Raw genomic sequence first — 21772 nt, forward strand, 5'->3', positions numbered from 1 at the left:
GGAAGATGATTCTCTATAACCACAATACATACTTCCATCCTTTACTTTTAGTTACATAAAAGAAACCAGTCCTTTAGAAGTCACATGTGACAATTTAATCATCTTGTTAAATAATCTCAGTTGAACTCTTCGTTAAATATAGAATATTTCAAAAGTTTCGATTCTTCCATTTTTGTTTATTATTTAATAAATTTAGTGCAGGTAAAATGTCCAGAAATACATTTGCCATCCATTTTAAATTGTTACACTTTTTCTCTTTCAGTTTTTAATAGACAACTATGTACTAAAATTGTAATAACTAATTTTTCTTCATTATAAGGATCATAGAAAAAGAGCTTTCTGAGTTACACTTGAAAATGTATAAGATACATACTAGGTTGAGCTACCAAAGCCTAGTACGTATTCTGATTACAAGTGTGAGGTAATGTTCTGCAAGAAAAGAGACAAATGGCTAAAAACCAGAATTAAATAATCTCTCTTATTACATTACTCACAGGTCTCAGTTTATACCTATGGTCATTTAAGGCTATATGTGCCAAAGTTTAGAATGTTTACATTTTTTGACTCAGTATTCAATATAAATCCCAAGTAAATAATTCCAAATGAAATAAACATCAAATCCAAATAAATAATACAGCATATAGGAATAGATGCATGTGAAATGATACTCAGCAGTTTTTTAATTTTTATTTAAAGAAATGGCAGTTTTTTTTTAATTGCAAAATTTTGAGAACTTTTCAACAGTGAAAATTGTTAAATAAACTAATGTGCCTTTAAAGTATAGCCTATTCTTCAGTTGTCAAAAAAGATACTTTCAAAATCATTTCATGATGTAGGAAAAGAGTTCTCCTTCCAAATTTTTAAGTCAAAAACCTTGGTTACCAAACTACATCCATAATAATGAAAGATTCTCCAATGGTAACAGGAACTGTCTTTTTACTTTTAAAATTTTTTTCTATGTCACACATTTCTGTGGTATGCTGAATTACTATTTAAAAGTAACAGTTATCATTTTGTTTTAACAATAACTTTATTCTCATTGAGTATTGATTTTTAATTTCTAAAAAATTCAAAGCTAATTTATACTTCATTAATTTGGAAATTAAGTTTTCTGTGATTTGTCTGAGTACTGCGTAACAACCAAATTGTTCCTCTGAAGTTTATCAAGCCATAATTAACTTGCTTTCTCCATGTATTTTTAATACTGATTAGCAACAGTCATTCTAGCATAGTATTATTACTAAACTTAGTTCAAATGCACATCGTCCAGGCAGAACCACTTATCTTTCCTCTCTGCTAGACTCCTTTATTGCTTTGAGTCTGTATCATGGACACCTTGTCCTTGCCATTTCCTCACAGCAGACTATAAACTACTGAGCTCAAGAACTTAATTTATGACTCGTGTCCAGAAATTACTCATTATGTATTGATTCAAAGGGTGTATTTACTATGAAAATATTTCTAACAAGATATATGTTGCTGTTGTCTTAGGTCCAGAGCTTTGAAGAAGACACTGGTAACCCTCTTGACATGACTTCAGGAACTGTAGGTAAGGATTCATTAACGTGTGTGCTTTTATTAATAGCCTTTCAAAAAGTGAATACAAGTAACTAAACATTTAAGTCTCTTAATATGTATAGCACTCCAATAAACTCCAGAAGATGCTCTAAATTTGTGTTTCAACTGACAAATTAGAAAAGTAGTGATGATAACATACATGTAAATTGTAAAATACCAGAGAATGCTCTACCCCTGAAGCTAATGGAATCTGTGGCTTGTCTGATGCTAATTCTATATGATCTATCTACCATAATAGATAGTTTTTGACATTGCACTGAGACTAACTAGGTGAAACTTTCCTATTCCTACTGCCAACTGCTTGTTATGGTGCAAGTCATATCCTTTTACTGTCAAGCTCTCAGTAGAAATGAGTTCGTAAGCTTCAACTTTCCAAATCACCTCTCAGAATGATGCTCTACCATTCTAGACAATGGAGAAGAAAGTATTTTCTCATTCTTGATTCTTATTCCTCTATTCCTCACTATTATCATAGTGAGTCAGCATTTCCCCAATCTTTAAATGGAGCTCAAAGGAGAAAGTGATTAGTGAAGCAAAACAGAGGGAAGCTAGTGCATTTCCTGAAAGAAAATATGCAAATTTTTAATTTAATTTAGCATGGTGTCAAACACATCTTTTCCATTACAGTGTATGCATGGGCCTCATTTTGCTAAATACCGCTTAGAAATTATGCATTAGTAATTATAGGGTCCTGCTGATTACATAAATTGTTACCCTGCTCTTTGAAGTAATTACCACATAACCTGCATTGAGATTTATGAGACAAAAATAAGCATCTATTTTTCACCTAATTGAATGTTTTTCAGTGAAGCTAGTGGTCCCCTTGTCAATAGGAACTGGCTTCCTTGACATTGTATTAAGAGGTCTACTAATATCATCTAAACCATCTCAATTATTCCAAAAAAATTTATTTGGGAAGTTATGTAAATTGAGAAAGCAAAGTAATATAGGTGGTGGTTTGTCTAATAGAGAATATTCAGAAAACAGGATTTTACTACTTTCAAAACTAACGTTGTTAACCTAAGAATAAATAGCATTAAGAAAAAATAAGCAGAGTTAATTGAATTAATAGAGAAAAGGAAAATTATTATACATGTGTAATCTCTTTGATAGATGTGTGTGTTTACTTAAAATTCAAACAATAAATTCATTTGAAAGATGAAGTCACATGGGACATTTTTCACCAATAAAATGGGCCAAACTGATGTCATAGTTTTAAGGAATCTCTTGCAACACTGCTCCCACCATTTCATCTGCTCCCTGGCTTGTAGGATGTATCTGTTTCTAAAACACTCTCTCTTAGAAACTCATCCCACACTGTGAAAAGACCAAGCTGTGTGGAGTGCCACATGTAGGTGCTCTGGTAGATATATCTAATGGGGCGCCTTGTGAACACGCCATCTTTGATGTCCAGTCCACTCAGCCTCCCTGATGACCTAACCAGACACCAGAACCAGCTGACAGTCTCACAGTTAAGCTGGCCGACACACAGCCAATCGATGTTTTATTTCACACATTGCATACAAATAGATTAAGGAATCTAATGATCACTTCAAATATCTTTACGTGTTAGTTAAAATCATTTGAAAGCTGACTTGTTTTTATCCAAGACCCAAAGCTACAAATACACTATCCTGTCTTAACTCTCAAAAAATTGATGCTTAAATGACAAAGTAACATTAAAAAAAAAAAAAGAAAGAAAGAAATGAAAGTTCCTTTTAAAGGGAACAAGATACATCAACTGTATTCCAGAAGCCTCGGGGAATATGTAGGGTAAGTGATGTGAGAAATTGCAAACAATTCTAAAGGAAGAACTGTTTAGGTATTAAAGACACATGTTTACATCTGAAGAACCATACTAATACATAATGACAATAATTTCTCAATAAGTTTCACTTATCAAATAGAACATATCTCTTCTGCCTTATACAATGAGATAATAGAAAAATGTCCACACTAAAACTTAACATTTCAAAATCAAAAGTCATTCAGAAGAAATACCCACTACTAAAAGAATGACTACAAAGAAGTATTAGAAATCCTCGGAAGTGAATATTCACAATGATGATATGTGAGAATTGCCATGTATATAAAAAACTCCGGTAAGTAAAGATTCCTTTCAGATATAATACACAATGTCTGCTTCTGCTCCTGATAATGCTTGAGGAACACCAAATGAGCCGGCCCTCCCACATGTAAATACAAACTATGGATAAAACAAAGTATTTTTAAAACTCCTTCCTAACCACACTGAAGAGTAAACAAGAGCAGGAAGATAATGAAGGGGATTACAACAATTGGAATAAAAGATCGGGAAAAAAAAATTCCTTTTTAAAAAATAAAAAAGAGCCTTCTAACCTGAGGATAAGATCCAGTTGGCAGCATTCTAAAACTCGAAGAGAAAGCAGTGGGGGGGGGGGGGACTAAGTAGAGATCTCTTTAACCATAAAAATCAGAAGACAGAATGTGGGGCAGTGATAGCAGCTGCAAAGTGAAGAAAAATAAATGTCAGAAAGGAGAGATCCCGAGCAGAAGTTCCCCAAATTCTAGGCATGAAATCAGCCCACATCTCTAGCAGATACTTACTAAACATGCATAGATGAGAAAGATTTCAAGAATCTCAACAAAGACTAAAAGTAAAGAACAAAGATTCCGTTTAGAATTTACTTGGCCCAGGCCCCGTGCCTCCTAAAACAGTACGATATGCCACACCCAGTGTCCAAGCACAGCAAAAATGTACTGGATCGCTGATGAAAAACGAACAAGCAACCTATTTTCAAGGAAAAAGTCAATTCCTGGAAACAATTCATGAAAACTCCCAGATATTGGAATCAGCAGATCAGTGCTTTAGACATGTTATTACAGTCATATTGAAAGATATAAAAGAAAATACACTCACAATGAATAAGAAGATAGCAAACCTCAAATACAAAATAGAAATTGTAATACAGAATAAAACACAAATCCTATGCATGAATATTGTAATTTCTAGAATTCAGTAGGTACTCAACAGCAGGTTGGACATGATAAAAGAAATATAATGTGTATTTCCTCCATAATCTAAAAAAGGAAAAAAATATTAAAATTTCATGGAAAAGTTATCTGAGTTTCAGTAACCTGAGGAGTAATATCAAAAGGTCGAACATACCTGGATTTGTAGTCTGACAAGAAAAGTTTAGGGACAGCTGGGCAGGAGAGAAATATTTAAAGAACTAATAATGGAAATTCTCTCTAATTCACTCACAAACTTAGAGATTGAAAATGCTCAGCAAACTTCAAATGAGATAAAGATGCAGAAAACCACACCCAAACACTGTTATGAGCAAAGTCATAAATATCAAAGATAAGAGAAACTGTTTAAAACAGACACAGACAAATGATAGGGGAAGAAGTTAAATGTCAGGAGATTTTGCATTTGAAATAATGAACGCCAGCAGACTATACCTGTGAGTCACAATACTATATGCAGCAACGTTTCATTCATAAATAAAAATAAAGACATTATCAGATAAAACTAAGATAACTTGTTGCCAGCAAACCTGTTCTACAAGCAATGTTAAGGAAAGTTTCCAAGACCAAAGCAGGTTGCATTGATTTAATACCGATGAGAATTTACAGTAAAGAAGATAGGAGAGGTGGTAAATGAACAGACAAGGCTATAAGATTGCTGTGTGTTACATAAAGTCATATATTATTCATCTAGCTAGATTGTGAAGAAGTATGTGGAACAGCTGTGAAAAATAGAAATGTAGCAAAAATGCTAATAGAAAAAATTAAAACAATGGTAGAAAGTAAAAGAATGAATAATGCCAAAAAATAACTGAAAAGTAGATGACATGAGAAATTATTTAACAAATGGAAAAGTCAAAAGAAATAAATATATAGTGAAGTATCAAGAACAAGATAGCCAAGAAAGACTACTACCTAGATATAATGTGTGGTTAAAGATAGACTCTTTCTGTCCAAGTTTTTATTGAAGTTCTACAAAAGATATAGATATCAGATATAAAGTCAGTGTGTAACAAATCTACAGATACAGCTTTTCTAAAGAAGTTAGAGGAAGCAGGGCTGGAAATTTAGGTCAGTAACATAAGCACCTGCCTGGCAAATGTGAGGTTGTGAGTTCAATCCCCAATACCAAAAGACAAAATAAAAAGAAGTTAGAGGAAGCAATTCCATAACTCTTGAAATTCTCAGGTCATCAAAGCCATAAAGATGAGCAGTTTTCAGAGAGAGAGAGAGAGAAAGGGATAAAGAGAGAGAGCGAGAGAGGAAGGGGTGAATGGAGGGAGGAGAGAAAGGGAGAGTAAGAACCAGAGAGAAACATAGACAACATGATGAAGAAATTTAACTGGTGAATACTGCTGCCTTGCTGTGGATCTCCCAACTTTTGAAGAATTAGTAATGATAAAGCGACCCTAAGAGACCCTAAGAGCCTTTAAAGAAGATCACAGAGCATCATCCTCACATTTAACAGCCACCAATATAGGTACTGTTCTACAGTGTTTCAGATACCTTTCATTTGATCCTCAAGCAGAACTGTAGGCATTGTTATCGTTGCTATTTACTAGATGAGGAAGCTGAAACGTAGGGATACTCAGTAGCTTATCCCTGTCTCACAGATGGTAAAAAGTGGTGCCAAGTTTCTAATGTAGAGCATCTTACTGCATTGTTGGCCCTTGTAAGTACTGAATATGCTTCTTCAAATGCAGTTGGAAGACATGGGCCTGCTAAATGAGGGTAACACAGGTGGCCATGATGTATCACCCAGGTAGAGAACTGTAGGAAGCCAGAGAACAGTTAGCCAGTGTATTCGAATGCATTTTCTCAGATTTTCATCTCTCTCTAGCTGTATCTTCCAGGTGATGGTAATTCATAGTGTAATTGCGAAGCCCAGGGGCTTTCTTTCCATCCTCGTGCTTTAAAATCAAGTGTATTTGATATTTGATAACAATGGAAATAGAGATAAGGAAATGACATGTGATAGAATCATTGACCCTGCTGTGTATCATGGTACACAGCTATCCTAAGCAATGGTGTTTGGTTTTGTCCTTTGATAAGATGTAGGCAAGGAGGAATGCAATTCTCCTAATAAACTGGAAATGTCATAATAAAAATAGCTGTTGAAAAGTGATCTGTGGAAAGTTCAAAGAAAAAGTAAAGGAAAGAGTAAGGACTTACATCTGAAAGGAAAAAGGGGGTGCATTCAAAGCAGGTGTATACAACAACACCTACAAAGAGTGATGTCAAAACCTCGATTTAGAAGCATCGGAGCAACTCTGCTGTTCTTGTGACTGTCGTCAGGGCAGGGAGTTGTATTGAGAGCACAATGTGACGAGTTCTCTGGAAAGGTGTGACTTTGAACAGAGGGAAATAGCCGAGGTATGGGTCATCCAATGGTGAGACAGATGGAAAATAAATGCTTCAAAAGCCCTCTCTTCCTGTCCTCTAAACTCTAGTAGCCAAATCTCAGCTGAAACTTTAGATCAAATGAGTTCATGATGCTGTTTCTGAGCACACACACTGCATGGTGGAGAAAGGAGAGTGGATCCGAAGATGTATATAGAAAATACTCCACACAGGACTCTGTCGTCCTCACTAGAGGCAAGGCAGGCAAGGTTCTGATTAAAGCTGATGGACTCAGACGGAAAAGTGTGGATATGTAGATGGATGATAGACGCATACACACAGAGGTAATCCATACACATGCAGATAGGTAAGTGGAGGTAGTATGATCAAGACATATGGGTGTTTAAATTAAAAAAAAAAAAAAAACACACATTACCATCTATCCCCCCCCCCTCAAAATCCTACTCACTGTGCACAAACTTACCTCATCATTCTTGGTACTTTTGGCAGCAGTTGTGGGATTCATTTCTTTGTCTTCAGTTGTGTGCTAAGGCTGCCTCCACATCAGTTCAGCACACTTACCTTTCACAGTCTTTCTGGCTTTGGGGAAGACACAGAAGTCACCCCGTGCAAGATCTCATGACAAGGTGGTGAGGACGTGCCAAAATGGTTTTAGAAGCCAGGCTTCCCTTGGTTGGCACCCGGTAACAGTAATCACTTCTTTTTGACAATCATGCTTCATAAAGACTCTCAGGAAAAGGGCTTTAGAACTGCTTTAGAAAGTGGCAAGATGGAGGGAATGATTGTGTTCAAAGCAACAGGGGGAGTTTTCTAATGGCAGTATGTCTCTTACTATATATATATATATATATATATATATATATATATATATATTTTTTTTTTTTTTTTTTTTTTTTTTTTTTTTGTCGGTACCAGGGATCAAACTTACGACTGCACGCTTGCAAGGCAGGCGCTTATGCTGCTGAGCTAAATCCCCAGCCCCAATTTTTAAGATTTTAACATTCACTTTGCTTTTGATCATTCTTTATTGATAGCTATTAACCTTACTTTTATGTTCATTAGATGAAGATACAGATTATAACATTATTGAGGACATCACATTCTAGACCCTTACATGAACTGACTCATTAGATCTTTACAACCATTACCCGTAAGTCAGGTGCTGGTACTGTTCTTCTAACTACAAAGACTGATCAAAAGCTAAAGTGAATATTCAAGTGTTAAAAATACGGTAAAAGGCATATTGTTATTAGACCCCCTCAGGACTCCGCTTTTTTTCATGTACCAATCTCCTCATTCTTGCCACTTCCTAAAGTAGTTCTGGAAGTCTTCCTTCATGGCTGTCTTTATGAGGTATAATAAAAAATACAATGAATGCCATCCCTGTGTCTTCTAAGGAAAAGGCAAGTTCCTAAAGACATTCCAGTGAGTCCTGCTGCATCCTCGTCACCGGATCTGGCACTGTGAAACTTCTGGGTCCTCCCCGTGTCGAAATAACCATGAACAGTATTTTGAATTGAATTAGGATAGAGAGGCAGTCACAAGAGCACAACTAAAGACAACTCATAAAAAGAATTTCAGAACCGCATCAGAAAGTGGTAAGAATAATGGGGTAAGTGTGTTCCAACTGAGAGAGTAATATTTGGAGGAGGATTAATGGCAATGTGTCTTTTTCTGTAATTGTTTTCAATTTAAATATTCATTATATTTCTCAGTCATATGTTGTATCTCATGCTTTTGTTAAAAAGATTAAATGTTAATACATGTAAAGCTCTGGGTTTATAGGCTCAATTTATTACTCTTCCAATTAAATTAGATGTTACTCAACATAAAGAATTCTAAAATAATAAAAGTAAGGGATAGAAAAAGTAAATTTAAATACTAATGGCAATAAAGCATACAGTTAATGTTCAATTATTTTTAAAATTTTTCAAACAAAATGAAGTACAAGAACTTGGGGATTAAAAATGACATTAATGATTTGTTTTAATTCTATTTTGCTAAAAACAAATTTACCAGGGAATGTGAACTGAAAGACTGAACATGGAATCATAGAACACACAGATTAAAAAATAATCAGGAGTTATAATATTAAAATGTAATCTAACATATATTAAGGAAAAAGAAAACATTAAACATGAATGGAAAATTAATCAAAATCATAAACTTAAGAATAAACAATTATGGCTAATTAATCGCAAGCCAAGTAATTTTACATTCAATATATAAATATTGACAATCAATTTCTAAAAAATTCGTGAATCAATGAGAATACAAGGAGATATTGTTAGATAAATGGGAAAAGGAACTACACAGGAAATCTTGAGAAAGGACTTGATAGTGCCACAAATGCAAAACAGAATCATCCTCATCTTTTCACTTATCACATTAGCAAGTATTTAAATGTTTAATGCTAGACTAATAGCAAAAACATTGAAATAAACATTTCTCCCACTATTGACTATGAGTTAAATTGTCATGCATACTCTGAAGCATATACTGTCAATTCTTCACAATTTTAAAACAATGTAGATTTTGATGTGATTATTACAGTTATAGAATTTAATCTGCCAATGGACTCCACCATGCAAAATAGGATTTTTACTACAATATTCATTGTAACAAATGAACTAGAGAAAGCCTACCTACCCCAAACTATTATCTTCCTTTAGACATTATGATAGAGCCCTCTACTAAAAACTGTTCAGTCATTATTTTGAATACTTTTGAAATATATTTTATATGTTGATATAGAAAGAAATCTCAGATATAGATTCATTAATTGAGAAAAAAGATTCATATAAGAGTCTATGTGCATGCTCCTTCACATTAAATAAGTATATTTCTGTTAGGGTACAAGTGTGAACAGATTGCTTCTAGAAAGATGTAAAATGATAATAATCTCTTAACAAAAGGTAATTTGCAATGTATTAAATATATTGGCATATTTTAATGTTCTTTTGTTAGCACATGCACAGTTTATTTTCATAATACTACATAGGAAAATGTTCTGGTATTGTTATAGGAAATAGAAAAAGTAGAAGTAATGTATTTTAATATTCCTCTTAATCTTTCAAAAGTCAGGCATAAAATCACAGAAGATTTGAAAAACATTATTATTGATAACAAGTATTTAATAGAAAATATTGAAATAAACATTCTTTCCCAGTATTCTTATCACATTTATTAAAGTACCTAACAACTTGAAAATGCAAATAGTAATTCATTAATTTCTTGCACAGAGAAAGTAGAGGCCACTTTTCCATAGGGATACCCACAGTGCACTCACATTTGAATTCATTAATCAGAGCACAACATTTTCCAATACCAAATAAAATAAAATAATGAACTCAGTAGTTAGGACTGGATGCTTCATCTTAAATAAAAGTGCAGGAAAGCATATGTTAAAACTATAAAGCCAGGTAAGAAATAATTATAAAGATATTTTGTACAAAATCAAATAGTTGAGCCATAAGTAGGAATCTGAGGCAAATTCATAGCATTATCTGCTTTCACTACCAAAAAAATTAATATAAATTATTTGTCTCACAAAGTCATCAAGAAAATGATATAGTTAGATGTTAGAAACATAGATGGAAATTAGTGATGTAGGGAATAGAAACAAACAAGTGATTTGATAAGTAAAATACAAGAACTAAACTTTTTACAGGACAATAGCATAAAACTTTCAAAAACAGGAAAGAAAGAAGAGAAAAAAATGCATGGAAACAAAATTAGAAAAGTCTGAGTAAATTTAGAGAAAAGACCAGTGAACACTGATATAGAAAATAAATTATATATTATGCAAAACATATATTAAGGAAAACAATACAGTGAAATTACAATTAGAGGTAATTACTATGAATCTCTTTTAGAAAAAGTATTATGTGTGAATGCATGTGTTGCATAGTATATCATTTCTTTGTATATACACTAGTTGTGCATACAAATAATTACTTACATGCCAACTAATTTAATATCAAATATATACTGATTTTGTCAATTTGTAAAAATGTATTGATAGTGTTATATTGTTCTGTACATTATAAATTTTACATAGATTATATTATTTTCATTTATTTTATATAATACATAACCAAAATAATATAATAGAAAAAAGGAACTTGAGTATGGGAACATATGTAGTAGAATCTTACACAACAGTGACAATAAACAAACAAATTAATTTATCCACATAAATAAATATCAGAAAAATAAAATGGAGGGAAATAGATTACAATTGGGTACACATTCATGTGTATAAAATATATATATGTTTTAGCAACATTCATTATGCACTAGTAATGAGCATACAAAGTTAAAGCATAAAAATGTGCAAGGGAAAATATGAATTCTAGGAAGGAAAAGATGAAAGAAATTAGATCAGAAAGAGTCAAACCTGAGGCTTTTACTGTAACTGATGTTTCCTTTTATAAAAATATTAAAATAACTATCACAAATATTAAATTTTAATAATGTTGAATGCTACAGGAGTAGGTATGTTTTGTGTTGTCATCTGTATTCTGTTTGAAAGATACTCAAATGTTTTGCAAAAAATTTTAAGCAAAATCCAAAAATGTCAGAGGGATTTTTACTAAACAAGAAATAAGTGATTCTAGGTAGTTTCACTTAACATGATGGCTCTAGTTCCATCTGTTTTCCTGTAAATGATATGATTTCATTCTTCCTTATGGCTGAGTAATATTTCATTGTGCATGTATACCTCATCTTCTTATCTATTCATCTGTGAATGGGCATCTAAACTGTTCCCACTGCTTAGCTAATGTAATTGCGCTACTGTAAATTTGCTAAACTCAGAAAGTTATTAGAGTTTGTTTTTTCTTTTGGGTAAAACCTTAATACATAAATAAGGTAGACTTTTGGAGACAAAAAAGGGGACCATCAAGAGGAGGGATAGAGAAACACGCGGATCAAAATTGATCAAGATATGTTAAATATATGCACCAAATTTCCAGAACAAAACACACCATTATATAATATTGACGCACACTAAATAAAATATGTATATGTGGAATTTTCAAATTCAATTGTTCTCTAAAAAATACAAATTAAAATTACTCTTAGACAAATGACTTGTTAAATCAGCAATAGTTTCTTGTAACAATGTTGGCAAGAGCACATATGGAAAAATAGTATCAGAGACTTCCAAAAGTATAACCTATTTTTTGGAGAAAGTCATCCTAAGCAATTAAACAGAGTTGTGAAAAAGTAAGAACTAGTCTAAAAGAGTCAATAGAGAGAATTTTTTAAATAACAATATATAAAATGGAGTGTTAGGCAATAACTAAAATTGAGAATAAAACTGCTCTTTCATGACACTGTAGTTAAAGATATAGTTAAGAGCAAAAAGTAAAAATAAAAAAATAAAATGTACATTCCTAAAGAAAAACACCTCAATCTCTTTACATACAATAATATATTCCATCTTTAAGTGCATATGACGATTATACAGTATATGAGAGAAACTATAGTTGATACCTCAGTGACCAGGTGATAGTGGTGGGTTTTAACTAATACATGTATTTTCCCTTTATACTTTATAGTGTACAGATTTGATTTTGAGCAAGGTTATAATTCTCATAAAAATAGAAAATACACAATATAGATAGATAGATAGATTGATAAATAGTATTATTAAGGGCAGTCTCCTGTCTTAGACTTGCACATTCTTTTGCTTATCTGTGTCTTCTAATTCACCAAAAACAGACTTACTGCTCAACAAAGATAACTTTAAATAATGGTGTTTGTAAAGTATATTTGAGAATTCATTTGTAATAAATTATTAGGATTTTAAGTTGATTTTGAAAAGATGACTTCGAGTATTTTTATATCTTGTCTATTTGGTCTTCTTTCTCATCAGTTACCAGTTAATACTAGGTTATGTCTATTTTCTGTATCTTTCTCTCATCTTTTGGTATTATTTCATAGGGGTTATGATAGTCATTAGCGGGCCAGTGATATAGCTCAGTGGCACAGCACCTGCCTGGCAAGCACAGGCACGAGTCCCAATTCCCAGTACCCAAAACCAACAAACAACAACAACAAAAAGATACTCATTAAAACACTAGTCTCCTTTCTTAAGCAAATTACTCAGGTTCAGTGCTTCTCTTTGGATGTTGCTACCTACTGGTCCCACCTGGAAAAAATAGAGCTGTTTGCTCTTGTGTTCCTCTATTACGCAAATCAACTACATCCCTAGTTCTTTTTACTTTTTACTTTGAATCTCACTAAGTCACTAAGTTTCCCATGCTGATTCAATTTGGAATTCTTCTGTCTCAGCCTACCACAGAGATGGAAATAGAGATGTGCATTACCACACTAGGATCTTTTTCCCCTCATCTGTCCACATTCAGGATATTAGACTTATAGGATCTTCCAAGCCCACAATATCTAAAAAAGAAATCATGAGCAGATTTACAGGATCCTGGAGAGCTTTAACAGGTTCTGTGAAGCAGCATAGAGGGTTAGTACGCCAAAGGGAGCCCTTCTAGACTAACCACCACCCACCCACAGCTAGGATCTTTATCTTATTTACCCTGAATCACCAAGCTTGCCATGTATAGGTTTCTCTTGTCCTGGCTAGACGAGATTCCATTTTAATTCTCCAGTGGAGATTTAACTTTACAGCAGTGCAATATGTGCAATATACACAGTACTATTTTTAAAGTATATGGCATGGGAGTTTTAGTTATTTTACTGGCATGGATTTCAATGTATTATGTAATATCAACATACACTGTATTTTCAGTTTATTATACAATCATATAATACAGTCATCTCTCAATATCTGTGGGGAATCCAGGAATTCCTGACTGCTGTGAAAACTCATGGATGAAATCACATAATATCTATATATAATCCACCCACACCTTTGGCATACTTTAAATAATTTCTAGATTACATATAATATCCAGTAAACTGTAACTTCTATGTAAATATTTGTTACACTGTACTTTTATTTGTATTATTTTTATTGGTGTATTTAATTTTTAGAATACTTTATGTATCCAAATGTACATTCTTTCACCATCTATGAATTGGTGCTTTATTCTTCCATATTGCATTTAGTCCTGATTGATACAGAGTTACATATTTCAATGTTGCATTCATTCCAACATCATTGCTCAAGAAGTTGGTTTGCCTACATGTTCATGGAGTTGCTTGACTTTATAGTTCAGATTAAATACAATTATTATGAAGGAGCAGTTCATTGTTAATATTAATATTTTATATTGTCACATAGATAGATTTTCAGTTGAGTCATTTTATTTCTTAAGGCAATCGTCACACTACTGAATCTCTTTTAGCAACTGAGTGTCAGTGAATTAAATATCTTGCCCGAATGTATACAGCCGACAAAAATGAGGACTGAAATTCAAGCTGGGATCTTCCCAGTTCAAATGTAGTCCTCCTTCCATATTGAATTCATGCATTCATTAAGCATTTAATGAACATTCAAACGTACAAGAGCTTGCTCTGGTTGCTCAGGATAAGATGAGGGGAACTCATCTCACAGAACTCATCAGGAGAAACTGATTTGTTGCCATATAAAGAAAAAGTAGTAAGTGACCAAAATCTAAGAGCCAGGAAAGAGCCAGACACAGATATAAGAATCTCATTTCTTCTTAAATTCATGGTGATATTCAGTGCTTCCTCTATTCTAGCTGAGGATTCTAGCACTTTACATGCACTAACTTGGGAATCAGCTCTTGGAGGTGGATTTATTAGTACCACTCTCCTTGCACGGATGAGATACTGAGGCAGAGAGATGGTACAACGTCCCACAGCAGTTCATTCTAGAGCCCTGACTGTTTTTAATTTTGGATGCCTACTGAATTGACCTTGAGACAGTGTCCCTAGCCATGCACTCTCAGCACTTGACTTAAATCTTAGCACAGAAAAGCTATGGATCACAAATTGCTTACAGATCAAAGAAACAATAGTTGAGACTTCCAGAGGATTCTGATTTCTTCAGTCATTTCCTGTACTGAAGCCACTTTGTGTCTATAATCTCATATTTGGGTTATCACCTGGCCTCCCTGATGGTATGTGCTGCTGATGTGGAAGTTTGAATGGACTCTGCTGTCACTGAGGAGAGGCAGCAGGGTCCTCCTCTCTTGCCTTGCTCGTGTGATTTTTGCAATGTTATTTCTTTTCTGGGAATCAGCACATATGCACGAAGGACAGCCAAAATGAATGGAACTGATCACCAGTGACTGCCTGTTCACAAGACAGATTAGGACCAGGACACTGGTGGAGAACAAATCTCAGTGGCCCTGTCCCTTGGCTCAGTTGCCTGGCCTCAATTTGAGTCCAATTGCTTAATTTTCCACACACCCGGAGAAAGCCAATTCCCATGCCACACTGTGTCTTCTTTATATTTCTCCATAATGTAGTCTCTGGCTGTTTAACTGCAGCAGGCTTTATGATAGGGTTGTTGTTTGTTTTTTTCTTCCTTGGCAGTAGGCATAGAACTTTAATTTTAAAATACACACTCAAACTCAAACAGCCCTGAACAACTTACACAGAAAGTGGAGTGTTTTCTAGGCTTGTTTTTAAAATATTACAATTTTTATTAGACAATTTTATCATTGTTATAAATAAGTAATTGTACTGGGGAGAAGGGATAATCCTTATTTAATTAAATTCATCTATACTCCCAGGTTGGCAGCAACAAGACATATGTGAGACTAATACCCGCAGCCTGCCTCTTTGCATGTGCAATTAAAAATTCACTCTACAGTAGCACTGGCAGTTTAGTGTTGCTTTTGGCATTTACAAATTCTTTTATTTTGTGACTTTTTTTTTTACCATACACATATGCTGGAGCAGATGTTGCTTATTTGTTGTTTATTCAAATCTGTAGGCTCTGGCAGCTAACTCCATTGTTCCATAATGAAGCTTTATTCACTGTCCTGTATTAGGACCCAGTGCCTGCACGGGAGGCTGCTTTAGTTCCCAGTAGGACGCCACAGTTATTGCCCTTGTACTTGGCTGTTTGTAGTTGGAAGCTTTCACTGGGGGAGAAAGCAGCAACAACAAAAGGCTAGGTGACCATGGTTGGGATGAGTGTGTGGTTGGGGAAGTGACAGGAAGGTCGTCTAGCTGTCTTCCGCTCCATATTTCTACCCAGTGTCTCAGCCTGGCATCCAGACTCATCTGCTATGGGGATTTGCTGCCTGCAACCTGGACGTATTTTCTTCCTGTTCTTTTCTTTTCTTTGGATTTTGTTGGAAAGCATGGTGTCCACTGCCTCTTCCTAACCCATTCTCCTCTTTGCAGTGTATCTATAGTCATTAATGATCAGCTTCAGCCATATGAACTCTGTCCTGTGCCATGCTTTCTGGACATAGAATTCTGTCCTGTTTCACCTATGTATCACACCTTCATTGCATTTTTCTTCATCCTGATACTGGTTTTGGTGGTCCGTGACTTGGGGGCAGCCGCACTTCATCAAGTTGAGAATGTCAGGTCCATGTTGACCATAATAAAGATCGGCTGATCCCTAAAGATTGAATGCCAATTTGGACATACTCGCCTTCTGGAAAACCCCTGTCTTGGCCAGGAGGCAATCAATCAGAGATGTAACCACCTCCATCTGGCACATTATGACATGGAACCTCACTATTAACACATTTGTGATTCATCTTGTCCCAGTGAGTAGTGCCAGGGATCAAACCACATCCTCCCTCCCCATGGCAGCTGGGAGCATTCTAGCTTCCCAGCATGCAGAGTTAACACATTGGCTCCTGTGACACTGTAAGTAACAATTCTTTTAATTATCACACCTTCCTCCCCCTCCCCACCCACTCCAGACATGTTGGCGCCATGGGGATATTTTGCAGCAAGCAATCAGTACTTTTCTTAATTGAGCATGTTCCAAAAGCATGAAGCCTGGTATTATCTACTACTGAATGAAAGGGGCAGTTGATTGATGCTAAGTTCTACAGATACAACACCCTACATTTGTTCACAGGGAGGATTTTACTTCCATAAGGATGCTGTAGTGCTCTTCTACATTTTTTATGTTGTCTATATAATGAATGTGGAGTTCCTCAGAATTGAATGTATGGTCTTTTCCTCTCTGACCTCAGCCCGCTTCCTGTCTATATACCCTAAACTGTGCATATTGAATGGTTCAGAATTTCTCCAATTTCCCCATTTTTACATCTTTGAGACTACAGTGCTCCCTTGTCTTGGAATCCACTTTCCATTGACTTTTTCCTTTTGTCAAAGGTCTTCTGCCTTTCAAGGCTTCAGTTCAGGTATTTCTTGTTCCAGAATCTTTTCCAACTCAACTCCCCCATGCAGCTTCTTCAGTGCTCCACGAAATATACATGTATCACTTCGCAGTAGATCTTAACTCATTTTGTCTTGCATGATAATTAACTGCGTACAAAATGTGTATTTCTAACTGAAACATTACTTTGTTTTTTATATACTGAAATTGAACCCATGTTATCCCAAGCCTTTTAGTGTTCTGTTTTGTTCTCTTTTGTTTTCATTTGGAGACAGGATCTTGCTAAGTCACCAAGCTGTCCAAGCTGGGCTGGAACTTGCAATATTCCTACCGCAGCCTCCCACAGATACATGCACATATTATATCCTTGTTACTTCTTTTGAGGATACCTAGCATGCATTTTTGTAGCTGTTTCTCAGCTAGATATTGATATTTCCTCTGCAGAAGGGTTCATGTGGGGGTTAGGATAACATAAATATTTATCGAGTACTATGTGTGGCAGGCACAACACAAAGCACTTTACGTTTTTAATTCAACCTCAAAACCAGCATGGGAGTGCATGGGATTTATTCCTATTTTAAAGATAAGGGGATTGGGGCTGGAGATTTAGCTCAGTGGTATAAGCGCCTGCCTTGCAAAAAGGCAGTCATGAGTTCGATCCCCGGTACTGATAAAAAAGGAAAAAGACAAAAAAAATAAAATAAAATAAAATAAAATAAAATAAAATAAAAAATATAAGGGGACTGAGGTTCAGAAAGCATAAGGAGTTGAATCCAGGTTATCAAACTAGAGAGTACTTGAGCTAGGATTCATGGGTCTGTTTGATCCTAAAGCTTTTATTCTTGTTAGAATAGCTATGTTTTCTGAGCAAAAGCAATGTTAAGAAACCATACTAGTATAAAAATGTAGGTAGAATAAGATTTATAGTCTCTTAAAAAAAAACCCTCTGTATTTCTAAGGGAATGTTAAAATAAAAATGTATTAAAGTGACTGAAATGCTTCACATTAAAAAAGAGAACAAGTCAAAGTTTATGATTTGACCAGGATTTGAGTTTATTTAAATTCAAGCTTAATGATAATACTACCATAATCATCTTTTATAGACCACTATAAAATGATATGAAAATGAACAAGAACATGCTTTATTTACTATGCTGCTTATAAAAATTAAGCTCATTTTTAGCAAAAGGTGTTTCTGAAGTCTTTCAGAAAAGAGTTAATGTCAGATATGAAAATAAGAAGCCTATATTTTGTTTGATGGTGGAAATCTATTGCAAAGGCTAAATTCCTCACAGGCTCTCGTGAGCCTGGCCAGGTCAGTGTGGAAGGGAAAGAGGGTATGACCACAGTAGTTGACAGCAGCCTCTAAAAAGAAAAGAAAGATAAGCGTGATATATTGCTGGTGCTGTTTGTGTCATTCACCAAGTGCAATATAACACATGTCAATGTGAATTTTACATCAGTATTTTAGGTTCCTAATTAAATAAAGAGTGGTGCCTTGCCAGAAATCCCAAAGAGTGTGAAAATTCATGTACAGATCAACAGAGTTGGAGAAGCACGTGTAATGGATACCTTCCCACCTTCTCAGGGGTCTGTTGAAAGAAGAATGAGGATCAAGAAGGGGTTGAGCAAATAAGGTGTCACAGTGAGGGGGGACAGAAGAGGCTGTGGGTGTTAGGGTTCCTCTCTCCACGACTGATCTTACTCTGCCTGTTCTTGGCTTGCCAAGGGAGTTGGCATTTGCCATCCTGGCCGGCCTCAGAAAATAGAAGTAGCGGTCAGTTTCGGTCTTCTTTCTGGGAAGAGAAGTTAGAGATCAGAGCCAGAGCAGCTGAGATCTTGATCAGTGTCCTCTGCTGCCAATTCTATTCATCTTCTGATGTCTGCACCACCCTCACTGATGATAACTGACACGGTCAATGCCTTCAGCACGTGCACTGCTCCCACCTGCGTGGCAGTCTCACAGGTCCCCGACTGGTGCACTCACCAACAGGATTCAAAAGTTTTTTGGTCAAATATAACACCATATATTTTTGTAGAAATTCTATTTTCATTAAATAATCTTTCTTTTAAAAATGTATAAAGTTGGTCTACAGTGAGTTTTGATTTTTTATTAATTCATTGTTACTCATTAATAGAAAAGTTAAGAGAAAAGTATAAATTTTCCCTCCTGAAAATATGATTATATACAAAACAAACTTTGATCTTTATTGATGATACAGTGAATAAATTATGACTTTGTGGGAGTTCAAAGATATTTACATGCATAGCCTGGTAATGCCACAGTTGATGTGGGATCTGACACCTACTGGAAACACAATGCTTGTTTCTTCAATGACTAAAGAGGATCAATAGGAACTTCTAAAGAGCTGAATTTCTGCCAATGATAAAAACCAAAGAAGCCACATCCTTCATTAAATATGCATCTCTGATTTCATTTGTTTCTCCTAAGCTTTCTTTAGCAGTTTCAAAGTTTCTGGGCTTATAGCTAGGCTTTTGATCCATTTTTTTAAGTGGCTAGAGACAAGGATCTAGTTTTTATCTTCTACATGTGTATTATAGCTTGTGTTTAGATGTCCCCCAAAGCCTGATGCAGTCATATGTGGTGGTTTTCAGGGGTGACTGAATCTGGAGTTTGTGATTGATTCATGGTCCAATGCTAGGATTAACAAGAAGTGATTACTAAATCAGTCCATACATTGTTTTGGCACTACCCTAATCCCCAGCAACCTATATACAATAAAAAATAGATGCTGTTACGTTCTATTTCTTGATTTGCTTGCTACCTTCTGGCCACCATGAACTTTCCTCCTCTCCCAAGCCATCCTGCCTCGGAGCCAGCCAATTATAGACTGAAACTTACACAAACTGTGAGCTAAATAAGCCTTTCCTCTTAATAAAGTTTTCTTCCTTTAATTTTGGGCACCAAATATTTTGTTTTAGCAACAAAAAAGGTAACTATTAAAAAGTATATATCCAGTTTTTTCAGCATCATTTGTTAGAGAAGCTGTTTTTTCTCTCAAGGTGTGACTCATTATCCCTCCTCCATAGCTGCTGGAGTCCAGAACTGCAGGATGTGGAAAGAAACTGCTCATCTAAGACCTCCATGCAAAAGAATTTTTTGACTTATTTCTCTTTTTCTCAATTTTTGGGGGCTTTCTTATTCTTTTGGTATTTCCCTTTTACTCATTTACTTATATATTTTTACTCTTTGGTTAGTTTTTCTTTCCTATATCTGCGGGATTTTTGTTCATGTTATCTATTTTTTATTCTTTAATTAGATTTTTATTTATTTTCTCTCTTGCTTTTCTTTTCAAATTTTACTTCAGTTTTTCCCTTTAGTTATTCATGTGCTTCATATTACTGTTAAATTTTGTTCGTTTTAAGCTACTTAGCTTATTCTTTACTATTACTGCAGACTTTATTTCTATTGTTAACCATGTTTTAAGATCATTTCCTTAATCATGTGACTTGAAGGTCCATTTCAAATTTCAGTGATGTTCACTGTATCTATTCTTTTCTTTTTTATTGTACGCTTGGTCTCTTATCTAAGAAACAAGTGCACAGAATGAGGTCACTATAGTTTACTTCTACTTGTATGAGTTTGGAGTGCAGGCATTGCAAAATTTCTTGTAATCATTTAAGTTAATTTATGGACATGGTATGAGATAGGAAGTTTAACATTATTCCTTTTTATGTAGGGATTTACTTATCCTAGGATATATCTATTGATATCTGTATTTAAAATATATTTATTTTTCTCACTAAATTGCTTAGTACATTTGTTGAAAATTAGTTTACTATTAATTTATAGATTTATTTTTATTCAATTATATGCAATTAATCTATATGCTAACACAACACTGCTTTTATTACTATGGGGTTTTGTTGTAAATTTTAAAGAAAATATAAATTCTTCTTCAACTTTGATCTGTTTCAAGATCCATCTCCCCTCAGCAATGGGAATTGAACCAGAGGTCTTTACACTAAGCAAGATTCTAAACCTTTTTACATTTTTTTTTTAATTTCGAGAGAAGATCTTGGTAAATCACTTAGCTGTTCAAGCTGGGCTTGAACTTACGGTCCTTTTGCTTCAGCCCCTCAGAGTGCTGGCATAACAGGCATTCACCAGCACATCTACTTCCTCAACACTGTTCTTGGTAGCTTGAATCCTTAAAATTTCCATATGAAATTTAGGGCCAATTTTTGCATAAAAAGACAGCTAGGATTTTAATAGAAATCATACTGAATTTTAAAACCAATCAGTGAATATTATCCTCTTCTGACCCAAAATATAGGGTACGTTTTCATTTTTTTGGTTTTATTAATTCTTTAGAAAGTGTTCTGTAGTTTTCTATGTAGAATTCTTTCAGTTCTTTAGAAAATCTATTCTATGTAGAGTTTATTCTGTTTAATATTTTAAATGTAACGATTTCCTTAATTCAACCATGGACTACTAATAGTAATATATAGAAATAAATTGACTTTTGTATTTTGATTTCTATATTTCAGCTTTGCGGAATTCATTTTTTGCCCTAACAGTTTTTTGTGGATGCATGTGTA

At 34.6% G+C, this 21772-nt stretch overlaps 1 protein-coding gene across 3 annotated transcripts in view; it reads left to right on the top strand.

Moving 5' to 3' along the window:
- The window catches only part of Itprid1 (ITPR interacting domain containing 1), a 152215-nt gene that overhangs the window by 84657 nt on the left and 45786 nt on the right, over positions 1 to 21772 (top strand). For all 3 annotated transcript variants that reach the window (XM_023564290.2, XM_063240378.1, XM_063240389.1), the window contains one exon: positions 1492 to 1549. In XM_023564290.2, the coding sequence (XP_023420058.2) occupies positions 1492 to 1549 (58 nt within the window). The remainder of the gene's footprint in view (positions 1 to 1491; positions 1550 to 21772) is intronic.

This window comes from Cavia porcellus, unplaced genomic scaffold (assembly GCF_034190915.1).
Source record: "Cavia porcellus strain 051 isolate PalLab524CR breed Dunkin Hartley unplaced genomic scaffold, mCavPor4.1 scaffold_2, whole genome shotgun sequence".
Lineage (NCBI taxonomy): Eukaryota > Metazoa > Chordata > Mammalia > Rodentia > Caviidae > Cavia > Cavia porcellus.